General features: G+C 48.3%; 1 protein-coding gene across 1 annotated transcript in view; it reads left to right on the top strand.

Annotated features, from left to right (window-relative positions):
• The window catches only part of LOC139237829 (adhesion G protein-coupled receptor E2-like), a 141,384-nt gene that overhangs the window by 11,204 nt on the left and 112,022 nt on the right, over window positions 1–18,158 (top strand). Inside the window, exons 3-7 of the mRNA XM_070867058.1 lie at window positions 2,204–2,323; window positions 3,529–3,587; window positions 10,569–10,712; window positions 15,155–15,329; window positions 17,641–17,748. Of these exons, the coding sequence (XP_070723159.1) occupies window positions 2,204–2,323; window positions 3,529–3,587; window positions 10,569–10,712; window positions 15,155–15,329; window positions 17,641–17,748 (606 nt within the window). The remainder of the gene's footprint in view (window positions 1–2,203; window positions 2,324–3,528; window positions 3,588–10,568; window positions 10,713–15,154; window positions 15,330–17,640; window positions 17,749–18,158) is intronic.

The following is an 18,158-nucleotide window of genomic DNA, read 5'->3' as shown; positions in this document are numbered from 1 at the left end:
TAATTGCCAAATTAAGCTAATGGCCAATTTTGGACAATGGCCAAATTCGGGTATTGGACAATTACAGGTAATGGCCAATTTCGGGTAATGGCCAATTTCAGGTAATGGCCAATTTCGGGTATTGGGCAATTTCAGGTATTGGGCAATTTCAGGTCATGGCCAATTTTGGATAAAGGCCAATTTTGGGTATTGGGCAATTTCAGGTAATGGCCTATTTCAGGTAATAGCCATTTTCAGGTAATGGCGAATTTTGGGTGTTGGGCAATTTCGGGTATTGGGAAATTTCTGGTAATGGCCAATTTCAGGTAATGGCCAATTTCAGGTAATGGTCAGTTTTGGGTATTGGCCAATTTTGGGTAATGGCCAATTTCAGGTATTGGCCAATTTCAGGTATTGGCCAGTTTCAGGTAATGGCCAATTTCGGGTATTGGAAAATTTCAGCTAATGGCCAATTTCAGGTAATGGCCAATTTCTAGTAATGGCCAATTTCGGGAATTGGGCAATTTCTGGTAATGGACAATTTTGGGTGTCGGACAATTTCGGGTAATGGCCAATTTTGGGTATTGGCCAATTTCAGGTAATGCCCAATTTCTGTCATTGGCTATTTTCAGGAAATGGCCAATTTCGGGTATTGGCCAATTCCAGATAATGGCCAGTGTTGGGTATTGTCCAATTTCAGGTAATGCCCAATTTTGGATAATCGCCAATTTCAGGTAATGGCCAATTTCGGGTAATGGCCAATTTCAGGTCATGGCCAATTTCAGGTAATGGCCAATTTCGGGTAATGGCCTTTTTCAGGTAATGGTCAATTTCGGGTAATGGCCAATTCAAGGTAATGGCCAATTTCGGGTATTGGCCAATTTTGGATAGTGGCCAATTTTGGGTAATGGGCAATTACGGGAGGGGGTCCCTATCAGACGGTAAGGGGTACGCTGTGGCGGTGAAACGGGCAGAGCGATCCCGGACACCACTCCGCTGCTGAGGAAGGACAATTTCTAAAATGACGACCCCTCCAAGGAGAGTCGGTGACCATTCCGCACTGCCACCCCCGTGGCCGCTGCTTTTCGGCGGTCAGAGGCTTTATGGAAGGGGGAAATTTCTGCCCCAGGAGTTCAGCACAGGTGCATGCATCACAAAGAATCAATTCAAACCAATTGATCGCATTCAAAAGCTATTTAACGATGATCACTTTTGCATTGTAGTGTGGAATATAGAAATTGCCAGATGAGGAAAGATCAAGTTCCATCCAGTTCACTTTCCACCATCTTGCTAGTCGCACGGTACAACTATAATAGTCAATGACTGTTGACTAATTACAGTGATCAATCTCCAAAAATCAGTCTATAACAGACCCAGACATGAGGTGAGGAAAGTCTCCAGTGGTGGAGCACTTTGGAAACTATGGGCGGTTTCCCGTTGCGCCCCGTTTGGGTCTGATACCTCTTGAAATCGCCGAAAAGCTACTTTTTGCTCGCGGGAAATTCAGCTTTCGCGCTCCAAGAGGGAGTGTGGAATGCTAGGCCCAGCGCTAACCACTTCTCCGCAGGCGTTAAATGCGAGAGCAGGACGGTAGCGGCAGAGCGCTGAACAATGTGCAGTGTAATGCTAACGGCAGCAGAGGCTGCTCCCCTCGCTTAAAGGGAAAGGGCCACTAGTGCACAACATTCTTGTAGTCGGTTCTGCATTGCCAGGCAATCTGCGCGACTGTCAGAGAGCGGAGAGCTTGGTCATCGCGCACCATTGAGCCATCACAAACTTTCAGCCAGCACCAGACAGGTGCAAAGAATAAAGTTTGGCCAACATGACCGCCGCTGCCTTCAATCAGCGCTCCACCAAGCGGCCGGCTGAGCTGACCACGCCGCCTCTTGCTGCCGTTATTGACACCCGGTAGTACAGCAGGAGGCGGGGGGGCAATTTCAAGTCCGAAGCGGTACCCTTGATGACGTCACCATCTGCGGGGCGCTGGAGGCTGAGGTGGTGTTAACCAGCAGGGATGGTCGCGGGCGTCGGCGAATTCGGTGTGTCCAGTCGGTGACCGCTTAGCGCCCTGTTACTACTGCCCCCCCACCCCCCAGGCACAAACAGGAGGTGCAAAGCAGCCAAATATTCTCTCCCCATAGGGCCACCTGTCCCCCCCTAGCATCCTACACTCAAGTTTGGGAATTCTATACCATTCATGTTCTCTACAATTGTACAATTGCAGATTATTGTGTATTAGAACCCAGCATCTGTGGGTCAAATGCCAAGTGTTACTCAAAACTCGATGGGCACATTTGCATCTGCAAAGGAGAAAGACATGGTGGTAACATCAAACCCTGCACAGGTAATGGCTTATTTTGTACATGGTTCTCAACATTGAATTGAATGGAGTTGCTTCTCAGACCAGAAGGAGGGAAGTGGAGAGGTTTAGCGGGGGTAAGTGGTAACTACAATTCTGTTGTAAAACCTCTGGCTTGACTTTTATGACCAACTCACCCCTCTCCCAACCCCACCGATCCATCTTAAGGCACTGGGAGCGGGATCCCCCGAACATGGGCGTGGGGATCGCAGTGCATGTCTAACCCACGCCTGCTCATTGCGTTGCGGGTAGGGCGTTAAGTTTGAGCTGCCTGTTGCTTTACACGATTGATGCGTACAGGCTCTCCACGCAGTTCATAAGAGGAAATAGGAGCAGGAGTCGGCCATTTGGCCCCTCGAGCCTGCTCCGCCATTCAATAAGATCATGACTGATCTGATCCTGGGCTCAGCTCCACTTCCCTGCCCGCTCCCCAAAACCCTTTACTCCCTTATCATTCAAAAATCTGTCTATCTCCGCCTTAAATATATTCAATGACCCAGCCTCCACAGCTCTCTGGGGCAGAGAATTCCACAGATTCACCACCCTCTGAGAGAAGAAATTGCTCCTCATTTCCATTCTAAATGGGCGACCCCTTATTCTGAAACTATGCCCCCTAGTTCTAGATTTACCCCCACGAGGGGAAACATCCTCGCTGCATCTACCCTGTCAAGCCCCCTCAGAATCTTATATGTTTCAATAAGATCACCTCTAATTCTTCTAAACTCCAATGAGTACAGGCCCAACCTGCTCAAACTTTCTTCATATGACAACCCCCTCATCTCAGGAATCAACCTCGGGAATCTTCTCTGAACTGCGTCCAACGCAAGTGTATCCCTCCTTAAGTAAGGAGACCAAAACTGTACGCAGTACTCCAGGTGTGGTCTTACCAACGCCCTGTACAATTGTAAAAAATGTAATTCTCCTCATCTCTCTCCCGCCCCATCCCCCTCCCAAGGTTATTTTGCCATTTAACTCTGTGCCCTCGGGTTACCGACCATCCTGAAGAATCAGCGCCTTCTGGGGAGGAGTTGAACAGCTCCGAGTCCAGGAATATGGAAATACCTCCTGCGTTAGATGGGTTGGCTTTGTGAAGGCACTGGTCTCAATTGTATTCATTGCTTGGGAGAACTCGAGCCCTACACGGAATAAAACCCCAGTTGATTCATTCTTCGATTCTGTTCTCTTTGCAGAAATAGCCTGCCCTTCCAAACAGAAAGATATGGTCTCTGAAGAGTGTAAATCAGTGAAGGTATGTGACTGGTGCATCTCTGATTGATTCTGTGTCTATTTATTTCCGATTTTAGCCCTAGCATCGAAGCACTGACCACACTTGATCAGCTCCACTAGGCAGGCCACATTGTCCGCATGCCCGACACGAGACTCCCAAAACAAGCGCTCTAATCGGAACTCCTTCGCGGCAAACGAGCCAAAGGCGGGCAGAGGAAACGTTACAAGGACACCCTCAAAGCCTCCCTGATAAAGTGCAACAACCCCACTGACAGGAGGCCCTGGCCAAAGACCGCCCTAAGTGGAGGAAGTGCATCCGGGAGGGCGCTGAGCACCTCGAGTCTCATCGTCGAGAGCATGCAGAAATCAAGCGCAGCAGCGGAAAGAGCGTGCGGCAAACCTGTCCCACCCACCTTTTCTTCAATGACTCATATTGGACTGTTCAGCCACCTAAGGACTCATTTTTAGAGTGGAAGCAAGTCTTCCTCGATTCCGAGGGACTGCCTATGATGATGATGACCTTCCTCTGCTTCACATAATCTTCCGCTTTTCTCTCAAAATTTCAGCAGCCGAGGCCCCAAGCTCTGGAAACTCCCTTCCTATCCTCCCTGCCTCCCTACCACTCTCTTCCTTTAAGACGCTCCTTAAAACGTACCTTTTCGACCAAGCTTTGGGTCGCCTGTCCTAATATCCCCTTATGTGGCTCGGTGTCAAAATTGTGTTTGATAATCGCACCTGTGAAGCGCCTTGGGACATTGTGCCAAAGCCATTCCATGCTCTCACCATCCTCTGTGTGAAAAAATGTTCTTGTAAAAGAAAAAAAAGGAAGCTTTTTTCACACAGATGGTCTTTCACGACCTCAGAACGTCCCAAAGTGCTTTCCAGCCAATAATGCACCTTTACATTGTAGCCACTGCTGTAATTTAGGAAATGTCGCAGCCAATTTGAGCACAGCAAGCTCCCACAAACAGCAGCCTTTTTTAGTGATGTTGTTTGAGGGATAAATACTGAGCAGGACACTGGGGAGAACTCCCCTGCTTCTTCATAATTGTGCCGTGAGATCTTTTAGGTTCACCTGAGAGAGCAGACAGGGCCTCAATTTAACATCTCATCCGAAAGGCGGCACTTCCCACAGTGCAGCACTCCCTCAGCACTGCACTGGGTGTGTCAGCCTTTATGTGCTCAAGTCTCTGGTGTGGGACTTGAACCCACGACCTTCTGACTCAGAGGGTGAGTGCGCTGCCCATTGAGCCATGGCTGACAATTTGTTTAGTAGGAATTGCCCGTGAACCAGTTAACAATATTGCACAGAAAGTCGAGAGGAAATTGCACAAATCCCAACCGAACCAGAACATAAGACGGAAGCCAGGTTGACGTGGCAACTACAGTTAGGGCAGGCAAGGGCAGAGAGAGGACAGATCCACAGGGAACCCACATCAAGAGCATTAGCGGGCTTGATAAGGAAACAAAACACTGGGCCCATCCAAAATATTTAGAGCTTCATTGTTCACAACCGGTTTCAGTTTAAATGCAAATAAATATACGAACCAGACATTGCCGAAGTTTTTTTTAGATAACGTGTCTTTAGAACTACCATGATATCTCAACTGGTAAAAGAATGTGCCTCTGAGTCATACTGATCAGTAGGTCCAGGGTTTAATCATTGGCACCATGCTGGTATAGGTAAGAACATAAAAACATAAGAAATAGGAACAGGAGTAGCCCCTCGAGCTTGCTCTGCCATTCAATAAAATCATGGCTGATCTGATCATGGACTCAGCTCCACTTCCCCGCCTGCTCCCCATAACCCCTTATCGCCTTATCGTTTAAGAAATTGTCTATTTCTGTTTTAAATTTATTCAATGACCCAGCTTTCACAGCTCTCTGAGGCAGCGAATTCCATAGATTTACAACATTTTGAGAGAAGAAATTTCTCCTCATCTCTGTTTTAAATGGGTGGCCCCTTATTCTAAGATCGTGCCCTCTAGTTCTAGTGGAAACATCCTCTCTGCATCCACCTTGTCAAGCCCCCTCATTATCGTATACGTTTTGATAAGATCACCTCGCATTCTTCTGAATTCCAATGAGTAGAGGCCCAGCCTATTCAACTTTTCCTCATAAGTCAACCCCCTCACCCCTACAAAAGTGGGGTTGGTAGGGTCATTACCTGTGCGTCCTTGAGCTGTGAAGAGTGACGTCATCAAGATCCAGGTCGCTGATTGGAGCGTGGGCAGATACAGCAGGAGCAGCGAGGTCGGGCGAAGGAGCGGCGAGAGACTGTGGAGGGACGTGATCGGGGCCCAGGGGAGGCGTGAGTTTGGGGCCAGGGGCCCAGGGGCAGCACGGGCCAGCCCACACTGCGACATGTGTGCGCACTAGGTCCGTTCAGCAGAGCTGGTCTCCAGTTGTCTTGGATAATCCTTGCCACTGGACCAAGACCTAGCTCTGTCAAGCTCGTGTGGTGGCTGGTGTGCAACGGTCACCCCGCGTTAAAAAAATCCACATAAAGGCATCTTCCACCCTTCAGGATGTAGTTCGGGTCCTTCATTGAAACACCTGTAAACTCGTCCTTTTTTTTGGCATGGAAGCAAGTCATCCTCATTTCGAGGGACCGCCTATGATGATGGTGATGTCCTTGAGCTGGAGAAGTCCAAACAAGCCAACATTCCTAGTCCTGTTCTAGTGACTTATCTTGGGAGGTGGGTGGTGAGGACAGTATGACGCTTGGCAGTAATGGTCCCTCACGACCATTATGGACAATCACACTGCTCCCAAATTCCAGGAAGATATTGTAATGTGTTTGCTTCATGGGTCCTTTGCTTAAGAATTCATAGCAGCACATTGCTATTAAGAACTAGTTGGTGTATTAACAAAGGTTTAACAACCACACTACACATTACCAGTTCATCCACCAGGTCCACAACCACCTGCCTCATCGTGGATCTCCCGAACCCAACTGGCTGGGGTTTTATTGAGTCTTGTGAACATCATGTGACTGGCTAAGCCACTCCCAACTCAACAGCTCTACAACTATTTTAGATCGGACTTTAAATCAAGTGCCCCCTTTTAGTAAGGGCACTAGAACCCATAACTTTCCAAATCAACTGGGAGCCTTATCCAAATCAAGTTAAAATTTCCAACAGCTCTACAACTATTTTGGTGTAAAACCATAAATCAAGTGCCCCCTTATTAATGGTGGGGGGGAGGCACTAAAACCCATAATTTAACCAATTAACGTTTTACCTGAAACTTAAATCAAATCAAAATTTGGTTGCCGGGGGTGATGATGCACTCCAGTCCATTCGGTGCCCACCTCTCATGGAAGACCGCGAGCGTACCGGTGGACACCACGTGCTCCATCTCCAGGGACACCATGGCTCTCCAATAGCTCTACAAACCTGTGAGCATACTCACAGGTGCATACATTACAGATATTGCACACCATTCCATCTTTCTGACTCTCCATCCAATTCCATCTTCCGTGTACTGGCGCATTGCACCACCTCTACTTACCCGGCCGGTCGTCCATGCATCCCCTCCTCTCTGTGAAAAATCATTAAACTCCACTCTCCTGTTTAAGTCCGTGGCCCTTCTCCCAGAGTGTACCTCAGTCACATGATAGAAACCTAGAAACATAGAAAATAGGAGCTGTAGAAGGCCATTCGGCCCTTCGAGTCTGCACCTTCATTCAATATGATCATGGTTGATCCTCTATCTCAACACCATATTCCCGCTTTTTTCCCATACCTCTTGATGCCTTTTGTTTCTGGAAATCTATCTATCTCCCTCTTAAATGTATTCAGTGACTTGGCCTCCACAGCCTTCTGTGGTAGAGAATTCCACAAGTTCACCACCCTCTGAGTGAAACAATTTCTCCTCACCTCGGTCCTAAATTTCCTACCCCGTATCCTGAGATTGTGACCCCTTGTTCTCGACTTCCCAACCAGGGGAAACATCCTCCCCGCATCCAGTCTGTCCAGCCCAGTCAGAATTTTATACGTTTCAATGAGATCCCCTCTTATTCTTCTAAACTCCAGTGAATACAGACCTAATCGACCCAATCTCTCCTCATACAACTGTCCTGCCATCCCAGGAATCAGTCTGGTGAACCTTCGCTGCATTCCCTCTATGGCAAGTATATCCTTTCTTAGGTAAGGAGACCAAAACTGCACACAATACTCCAGGTGCGGTCTCACCAAGGCCCTGTATAACTGTAGTAAGACATCCTTGTTCCTGTACTCAAATCCTCTTGCAATGAAGGCCAACATACCATTTGCCTTCCTAACTGCTTGCTGCACCGGCATGTTTGCTTTCAATGACTGGTGTACAAGGACACCCAGGTCCCTCTGTACATCGACACTTCCCAAGCCATCACCATTTAAATAATGAGGGCTGAAGCATGTTGGAGTCTTTTAGTCTACACTAGCAGCTCCAGTGTCAAATTGCGACTTTTCATATCCCCTCCTCATAACTCAGGTGCCTCATTCCAGGTACCAATTCAGTCGCCCTTTGCTACACCCTCCCCAAAGTAAAGATGTCCCGACTGCAGTCTTGGGATCAGAATGGTCAACATCGGTCCAGCTGGGGTGGGATCAATATGCAAACACAAGTGCTGGCACAACACCTCCATCCTTTTAATATTGTTAAATTCTCACCCTTGTGTTCAAATCCATTCATTTTTTTTGCAATCGTTCCTGGGATGTGGGCCATCGCTGTCAAGGCCAGCACTTATTGCCCATCCCTAATTGCCCCTTGAGAAGGTGGTGGTGAGCCGCCTTCTTGAACCGCTGCAGTCCGTGTGGTGAAGGTGCTCCCACAGGGAGTTCCAGGATTTTGACCCAGCGACGATGAAGAAGCAGCCGATATATTTCCAAGTCAGGATGGTGTGATCATGGCCTCCCTCTCCTTATCTCTGTAACCTACAACCTTCTGAGAATTCTATGCTCCTCCAACTCTGGTCTCTTGTGCATCCACCACCCCCTTTGCCCCGTGCCGCCAGCCTCTCTACCTCTCTCCTTTAAGACACTGTTTAAAACCTATCTCTTTGATCAAGCTTTTGGTCACATTGCTTAACATCTCCGTCTTTGGTTCGGAGAAAGATCACATAGGATTACATGGGATATACGGCACAGAAACAAGCCATTCGGCCCAACCAGTCCATGCTGGCATTTATGCTCCACTCGAGGCTGCTCCCGTCTTTCCTCATCTAAATCTATCAGCATAACCCTCTATTCCCTTCTCCCTCATACACTTGTCCAGCCTCCCCTTAAATGCATCGATATTATTCGCCTCAACCACTCCCTGTGGTAGCGAGTTGCACATTCTCACCACTCTCTGGGTAAAGAAGTTTTTTCTGAATTCCCTATTGGATTTCTTGGTGACTATCTTATATTGATGGCCTCTGGTTATGCTCTTCCCAACAAGTGGAAACATTCTCTCTGTATAATTAGACATCGAGCCATGTAAATAGAAATTAGTGCAGGTGACCAAAAGCTTGGTCAAAGAGGTAGATTTTAAGGAGCGTCTTGAAGGAGGAAAGAGAGGTAGAGAGGCGGAGAGGTTTAGGGAGGGAGTTCCAGAGCTAGGGACGCAGGCAGCTGAAGGCACGGCCACCAATGGTTGAGCGATTATAATCAGGGATGCTCAAGAGGGCAGAATTAGAGGAGCGCAGACATCTCTCGGGGGGTTGTAGAGTTGGAGGAGATTACAGAGATAGGGACGGTCAAGGCCATGGAGGGATTTGTAAACAAAGATGAGAATTTTGAAATCGAGACAATGCTTAACCGGGAGCCAATGTAGCTCAGCGAGCACAGGGGGTGATGGGTGAGCAGGAATTGGTGCGGGTTAGGACACGGGCAGCTGAGTTTTGGATCACCTCTAGTTTGTGTCGGGTAGAATGTGGAAGGCCAGCCAGGAGTGCGCTGGAATAGTCAAGTCTGGAGGTAACAAAGGCACAGGTGAGGGTTTCAGCAGTGGATGAGCTGAGGCAAGGGGCGGAAACGGGCGATGTTACGGAGGTGGAAATAGGCGGTCTTAGTTATGCAGCGAATATGTGGTCGGAAGCTCATTTCAGGGTCAAATAGGACGCCACGGTTGCGAACAGTCTGGTTCAGCTTCAGACAGGAGTTGGGGAGAGGCATGGAGTCAGAGGCTCGGGAACTCACTACCACATAGGTGAATAGCATAGATGCTTTTAAGGGGGAAGTTAGATAAGCACATAAGGGAGAAAGGAACCGAAGTATATGCTGATAGGGTGCGATGAAGTAAGGTGGGAGGAGGGCTGAATGGCCAGTTTCTGTACTGTACACCTATGCATGATTGTCAACTCGTGTGGTAGTTCACTATAGTGGTCTATATCCAGCCATCTAATCTCCAATCACATTCCCAACCCGAGCGTTATTCAGCTACTGTTTACATAGGGACACCCTCAAAGCTTCCCTGATAAAGTGCAACATCCCCACTGACACCTGGGAGTCCCTGGCCAAAGACCACCCTAAGTGGAGGAAGAGAAACCGGGAGGGCGCTGAGCGCCTCGAGTCTCGTCACCGAGAGCATGCAGAAACCAAACCCAGGCAGCGTGCGTCAAACCAGACTCCCCTCCGACCCTTTCACTCAACGACTATCTGTCCCACCTGTGGCAGGGACTGTGGCTCTCGTATTGGACTGTTCAGCCACCTAAGGACTCATTTTAAGAGTGGAAGCAAGTCTTCCTCGATTCCGAGGGACTGCCTATGATGATGGTTTACATAGGATGTACAGCACAGAAACAGGCCATTTGGCCCAACTGGTCCATGCTGGCGTTTATGCTCCACTCGAGCCTCTCTTCACCTAATCCTAGTCCTTTCTCCCTTGTGTGTTTTTCAAGCTTCAATGCATGTTTGGAGGAGTTACTCAAACGGGCGGCAACTTGCCTGATCCGCATTCACTCTCTGTCTAACGGTTTCTGTTAACCTGTAACGTTACAACTCATTTTCTGTTCATTCTGTGTCTCCTTTACATTTAGCTCATGAAAAAGAATCACAACAGAAAGCACGAGAATGAGGGCAACCAGCATTTCTTTTGTGACATCTCTGACTGGGTCTCTAACGTCAATTCTAATTGTCACACGTATAAAGACGGAAGTAATGTCAACGAACTTTCACTGATGGTGAGTCTTCTCAGTGTTTAGTTGAAGGGTGGTCTGTCATTGGATACTTTGGCTGATTGGCCTTGGTTAATCCATATCCTGCTCACGGGGCCACTTGTTTTGGCTTGCACACTCCAATCAGACTCTTTTCTCAGGGGTCAGCAGGGTCACAGAAACAAACACTTATATGAACACGGATATACAGCACTGAAAGAGGCCATTCGGCCCAACCAGTCCACGCTGCCGTTTATGCTCCACTCGAGCCTCCTCCCGTCTTTCCTCATCTAAATCTATCAGCGTAACCCTCTATTCCCTTCTCCCCCATATACTTGTCTCTCCCATATCCTGTACTCTGATTCTCAGACCTCGGAACTTATAGTGGGAAAAGGACAACACGTGACACAGCATTTTAGGCTTAACCCAGTGTTAATTTTATTACGCTACAAAAACCCGACGATTAACTACAGGACGAGACTGCTGAGAGAAATTTGACTTTAGACATACAATCACCATCCCTGGCTTGTAGCTCTTCTTCTGCCCGTTCTCTGCAGTGCCTGTTCCTTTTGTGTCCTTCTGTCTCTTCCTCCTGCATCTCTTTAGCTGTCTTCTCTACTCCTTGTTGCCTGTTTTCCTTGCTTGAATATATCCAGGGTTTGAATACGTTTCCCACTGTGACGAGATTCGATTTAACAATCCATTGAACTGTTTTGGTGATGTGGTTGAATATGTATGCAGAAGATACTTCCATATGCTGAAATGCTGTTAGCCCAAAAAATTTGCACCTTGTGGGCGGGTCCTTTGTTGTTACAGACTCGATATTGTCAAAGGCTCCTTCCCCACCCTGGTTAATCGAGTTCAGGGCTTCATGTAACATTCCATTGTTGTTATGCATGAAGTTATGCATGAAGTCAGGTTTTTTTTCCTGTTCACAGGGTGTTCTTAATTGTCCAGATTAAGTTCACAGCTTGTATCAGTTTTATTAGTTCATAATGGTCTGTGTTTTTTTCCCTGAAGATTAGTAACCTTACACTCCCCTTAACTGCATCTTATCATCATCATCATCGTCATATGCGGTCACTCGTATCGAGGATGACTTGCTTCTATGCCAAAAAAGGATCAGTTCACAGGTGTTTCAATGAAGGACCTAATATTTTGGATCCCGAACTACATCCTAAATGATGGAAGATGCCTGTGCGTGGATTTTTTTAACGTGGGATGGCCGTTGCACACCAGCCACCACACGGGCTTGACAGAGCTAGGTCTTGGTCCAGTGACAAGGGTTAACCAGGACGACTGGAGACCAGCTCTGCTGCACGGACCTAGTGCGCACACATATCGCAGTGTGGGCTGGGCCCGTGCTGCCTCTGGGCCCCTGGCCCCGAACTTAAATGCATCGATACTATTTGCCCCAACCACTCCCTGTGGTAGCGAGTTCCATACTCTCACCACTCTTTGCACAGAGGTTTCTTCTGAATTCCCAATTGGATTTCTTGGTGACTATCTTATATTGATGGCCTCTAGTTATGCTCTTCTCCACAAGTGGAAACATTCTCTCTGTATCCACTCTATCAAAACCTTTCATTATTTTAAAGACCTCAATTAGGTCACCCCTCAGCCTTTTTTCAAGAGAAAAGACACCCAGCCCGTTCATCCTTTCCTGATATTTATACCCTCGCATTTCTGGTATCATTGTTGTAAATCTTCTCCGCACCCTCTCCAGTACCTCTATATCCTTATTATAATATGGCGAACAGAACTGTACGCAGTGCTCCAAGTGTGGTCTAACCAAGGTTTGATACAGGTTTGGTGTAACTTTTCTACTTTTCAATTCTATCCTTCTAAAAATAAACCCTAGTGCTTGGTTTGCTTATTTTCTGGCCTTGCTGATCTGCGTTTAGTGACTTGTGTATTTGTACGCCAGACCCCTTTGCTATTCTACCCCATTTAGATTCTTATTTTCCAAGTAATATGTGACTTCAGTGGTCAACAGACGAAGGTGCTCATCATTGGCTGAAGGGGTACTGAAGGAAGGCTGACCCTTGCTGGTTGAATGCAGAGGATATCTTGAGGTACTTCACATAGCTGCCAAAGCCAAGAGCAGCCCAAGCAGGAACAGGAGTAGGAACAGGGTTAGGCCATTCAGCATCTTCCCTCTGGTCCAGACCCAACTTTGACTCCATGCGCTGTGCACCCTGTATCAGTTGGACCCAGACCCTGCACCCGACCCAAGTCAGCCTGCCCCAATCTACAATCTGCCTATACCGTGTTCCTCGTCCCCACCCTGTGCTGATCATGGGCTCTGCACCAATCTGCACATATGGGTGTTGGACCTGAGCTACACCAGCTATCCTTTTATGGGCGATACCCAACCTGAGACACTGTTGGAACTAGCCTGTGTCCATGGGCTGTCCTGAACATAAGAAATAGGAGCAGGAGTCGGCCATTTATCCCCTCAAGCCTGCTCCGCCATTCAATAAGATCATGGGCTCAGCGCCACTTCCCTGCCCGCTTCCCATAACCCTTTACTCCCTTATCGCTCAAAAATCTGTCTATCTCCGCCTTAAATATATTCAATGACCCAGCCTCCACAGCTCTCTGGGGCAGAGAATTCCACAGATTTACAACCCTCTGAGAGAAGAAATTTCTCCTCATCTTAGTTTTAAATGGGCGGCCCCTTATTCTGAGACCATGTCCCCTAGTTTTAGTTTTCCCTATGAGTGGAAATATCCTCTCTGCATCCACCTTGTCGAGCCCCCTCATTATCTTTTAAGTTTCATTAAGATCACCTCTCATTCTTCTGAACTCCAATGAGTAGAGGCCCAACCTGTTCAACCTATCCTCGTAAGTCAACCCCTTCATCTCCGGAATCAACCTTGTGAACCTTCTTCGTGATCATGGCTGATCTTCTACCGCAATGCCATTTGAGCTGGGAAGGTTAATCTTTCGAAGAGGAGAAGCAGAATAACGCTCACTAGGAACATCGACCATAATCACATCTACATGGAAATCGGGCGGACAGATGTTGGGGCACTTGTGAATGCCATGTATGTGTTACCATTTGGTTTCATCTTGTGCCGAAACCTATCAAGGGATTTTGAATCCTTGATTCCCTTAATATCCAAAAATCTATCGATCTCAGCCTTGAATACACGCAAAGACTGAGCCTCCACAGCTCTCTGGGGTAGAGAATTCCAAAGATTCGCCACTCTCTGGGTAAAGAAGTTTCTCCTCAGCTCAGTCCTCAATGGGCGACCCTGGGATGTGGGGGAGCCAGATTAAGCCTGCCCCCTCATTGCCGCTCGTGAAACTACGGCATTTGGGATGGGGCGAGTGACCACCTGCCCAATCCCAACCTTTGAGGAGATCACAAGGGCAGGTTATAAGTGGTTTTGCCCTTGGTCGTTTCGAATCACCTCCCCTTACAACAGTTCTAGACACCGTAATTATAGCGGTGAACAGAATACACAGTTATAGACAGCTCTTTTGGTCTCAACAGTCACAATGCTTTTATTCAAGTTAAAGCACACACACCTGTACCCAGTAAAACACACCCTGATGGTGTATAATAAACAAACACAGTACAACACACGGTCTGGCCCATCTGAACAGGCCCCTAACGCGAAGTACCCACAACTAAAACACCCCAGCTTGGATTGAAAAGTGCACCACCGAATATGTCCAACAGAATGTGCATACACTTATGATCTTTGCAAAACCTTCCCGCTAAAACCCCTAAGGCTTGGTTGGGACACACGACACCCTTTCGCACTATGCGGTGGTCTTAAAGGTGTGTGGGCTGGGGAAAATGCTCACCAATTACCCCTCTGGCTTACTCGCTGCTTCTCCCGATGAGGCATATCTTCTGGGTCCGTACCAAACTGTGGTGTTCAAGTCAAGTCTTAAGGTCAGCTTCCCCGTCAAAATAGCGAGACTCTCTTTACTCGTAGATGGTGTTTCTTCTCTCCATCCCAGATGGAGTGTTCGGCCCTTGTCCGTTGAATGATGCAAGCGGGCGGAGAAGAGAGGAGAGAGAGAGATGGCTGCAAGCTGCCGTCTCTTATCTCTGCAAAAATGCTTCTTCTTGCGCCAAAAGTCCAATTGTTCTTTCTTCTGAGGCAGTGCAACTGAAAGAACAAAATCAACGTCCTCGGCCGGTTCCTTTGTAACTGGCTGTTTCCTCGTTTCAGCTCCGACAAATCTGTGTGGTCAAATCGCTTTCCTTGTGTCATGAGCACCAACCATTCTTGATGATCTCTCACTGATTTCATGACAAAGGGCCCGCCCATCAACCATCTGATCTATGTCCACCTGATGTGTATTCCTGTGGGACATGTTTGGACCTGACCCACTTCATGCTGCCCTGCTCCTCTGCAGTAACAGAAAATGTGTCCAAGCAATGTCCAAAACTTAAAGTCCAAAAGTATGTTTTCGCAGAATTCTTACAGGTTCTTCTACCTCCACAGAATGTCTCCCTCAAAATCAACCAGTTGCTCCAAAAGACCTCGGAGTGGAAGAGTATGGAGAAGCGCGAGCGGCAAGAAGCCACGGCATTACTCCTGGATTGTATGGAGAGCACCGTGATCGTGGCCGCGGCAACGATGAACCAAGGGAAATACAACTTAGCAACAGCTAATCTCGGTAAGGATCCCCCTTACAAAGAGCTTGTAGGCCTTTGTGCGATCTTAGTGAATGCTGCGCTCAATGGGAGTCACGCAGACCAGAAGGTCCTGGGCTTGACTTCTTCTCTGTACTCAGATGGCAGAAGTAGAGAGTCTCATAATTGGTTTCAACGTCCCTTAACTAGAACCTGGGATTTCCAACCATGATTACCATGGTGAAGAAGCATTTGCATTTCATAGAGACAGTCCAAAGTGCTCTGTGGCCAATTAGGTACTTTTCAATGTTGTCGCTGTTGTAATGTGTAGGAAACCCGGCAGCCAATCTGCGCATAGCAAGATCCAACAAACAGCAATATGATAATGACCAGATAATCTGTTTTTAGTCATGTTGGTTGAGGGATAAATATTGGCCAGGACACTTGCATAACTCCCTGCTCTTCTATATTTTTCGCCCACCTGAGGGCAGACGGTGTCTTGGTTTAACGTCTCATCCGAAAGACGGCACCTCCGACACGGCGGCGCTCCCTCAGCACTGCACTAGGAGTGTCAGCCTAGATTCGTGTGCTCAAGTCCCTGGAGTGAGACTTGAAGCCACAGCCTCCTGACTCACACCCACTGAGCCACAGTTGACACAGCACGACCTCGCATTTTATTAATAGCAACGTTTAAGGATGACAGTACGACCCCTAAATTTCCCGCTGGCCACTGACTGCGGTGTTAGGGCCAGGATCTGCCCACTGGGAACCTTTGCCACTGATCCCCAGTAGGGATGGATGGGAGGAAGAGTCCTTACTTGAAATACTCCCATCGGGCATCTCCACCACAAGGGGCACATCGCAGGTCTCTTCCTGCTCAGCATGGCGAGAGGCTTCATCAGCAGAGTCCCCATCATTTCAGTGGACGCCAACAGGCTCATTCTTATGGTCAAGGCCTATCAACCCTCTTGCCTGAGTCATCACGGGACTAGGCCAAGAGCCAGGCCTGGGTCACCAGGTCAGCCTCACGGTTCAAGCACGAGCGGGGCGGAGGGACTCCGCGAAGGCTGCGGTGGGACGCGTATAGCGCTGTCACGTGGACAGGGCTCCTCCTCTTTCATTAAAGGGGAGGGGCCAGGCTGCCGACACTGCGGGCAGGAAGCGGGGGTGTTCCTGGACCACCGGGGAGCGCGGGATAGGGGGCGCCGTAGGACATCAGCCCAGCACACGGGCGGAGAGCGTGGCAGCAAGGTGGCGACACGGACCCCGCGACCACGGAGGAAGAAGAGCGCGACCGGTAAGTCGGCCATTTTAAGAAAAAAATTTGGCCCGCCTTTTCATTTTCGGCTCGGTCCCGTGAAGCTGTCGCGGGAATTGTCCAGCGCACCTGCAGGGGGCGATACAGAATTTTCCCACACTGGGGCGAGCACAGGTCACGGCACACGGTGATGACATCATCAGCGCCGGCGCAGCGGAGCAGGCCGCTATCGGTTACCGCCGCCTCTAAACTCCCATGGAATATTGCCGGAGTCCGTAGTGATTTGCGCCTCGTTAGCGCCCCCCCGGGCTCTACAGACTCAGGTATCTGCCTTGTGGCGTCCATTCTACACAGACGGTTCACGCAGTGTAATTGATGAAATCCTCAGTCCCAGAGATACAGCCACTCTCTTTCTGAAGGCAGTTGTTTGCATTCACTGAGGGGAGTGGGAATGGGATGATTATGGGTTATATAAAGACTAACCTCCTTCAGAGAAAGAAATCTGCCATCCTTACCCGGTCTGGCCTATATGTGACTCCAGACCCACAGCAATATGGTGGAATCTTAACTGCCCTCTAAAATGGCACAACAAACCACTCAGTTTTATTCAACTTAGAGCCCGGGGGCTCTAACTGGAGGCACAAATGCCCTGAATTTCCCCCCCCCCCCTAATTGACTTTTGTTAGGCCAGGGCATTAAGGATTGTAGAACCCAGGGCGGGTAACTGGAGTTAAGATACAGATCAGCCGTGATCTAATTGAATGGCGGAACAGGCCTGAGGGACAGAATGGCCTCATCCTGTTCTCCTGTTCTTCCTGGAATAGAATCAGTGAATCCAATCATATCTCGAATAGAAACAGAAAACGCTGGAAATACTCAGCGGGTCAGGCAGCATCTGTAGAGAGAGAAACAGTTAACGTTTCAGGCCGAAGAGCTTTCGTCAGAACTAGAATAGGTTTTATTTAAAGTGCGCGTCTATCAGCTTATACTGAGTGAGCCACGATTCAGGCTCCAGTTATGGTGGACTATATACAAAGGGTTAAGGGAGGCAGCAACCTTACCGAGTGTTATCAGTTCTTATTCACATTTCATTTCAGATCTCCAAATCCAAGTTCTTCAAAATAGAAACATCTCCACACATGGAACTGTGAAATTATTGGCAAAAGAAAACGAGATGGACTTTACTTGGGAAACGCTTGGTTCTGGTAACATTTTTTCCCTCTTATCTATGGCAAATATCCCTCTTGGCACAGGTTAAATACAGTAGCCCCAAACCCAACAAAGGGCCTTGTAACTAAGGCTGTGGGCCCCAAGTCTAACAGTGGGCCTTGTAACTAAGGCTGTGGGCCCAAGCCTATTGATGGGCCTTGTAACTAAGCCTATGGGCCCAAGCCTATTGATGGGCCTTGTAACTAAGGCTGAGGGCCCAAGCCTATCAATGGGCCTTGTAACTGAAAGAGAGGGCCCATGCTTAGCAATGGGCCTTGTGACTAAGTCTGGTAAGTGAGCGCAGGGAAATTTCCATGGATGCCATCAACAATGTACAAAAAGATGCCTTTGACCATTGTGCAAACAAACTTTGTTCAGACATGATTCCTCCCTTCCCTGAGCTCAA

This window comes from Pristiophorus japonicus, chromosome 24 (genome assembly GCF_044704955.1).
Source record: "Pristiophorus japonicus isolate sPriJap1 chromosome 24, sPriJap1.hap1, whole genome shotgun sequence".
Classification (NCBI taxonomy): domain Eukaryota; kingdom Metazoa; phylum Chordata; class Chondrichthyes; family Pristiophoridae; genus Pristiophorus; species Pristiophorus japonicus.
Note: the sequence above shows the minus strand (reverse complement) of the source record. Positions and strands in the feature narration are given on the sequence as shown.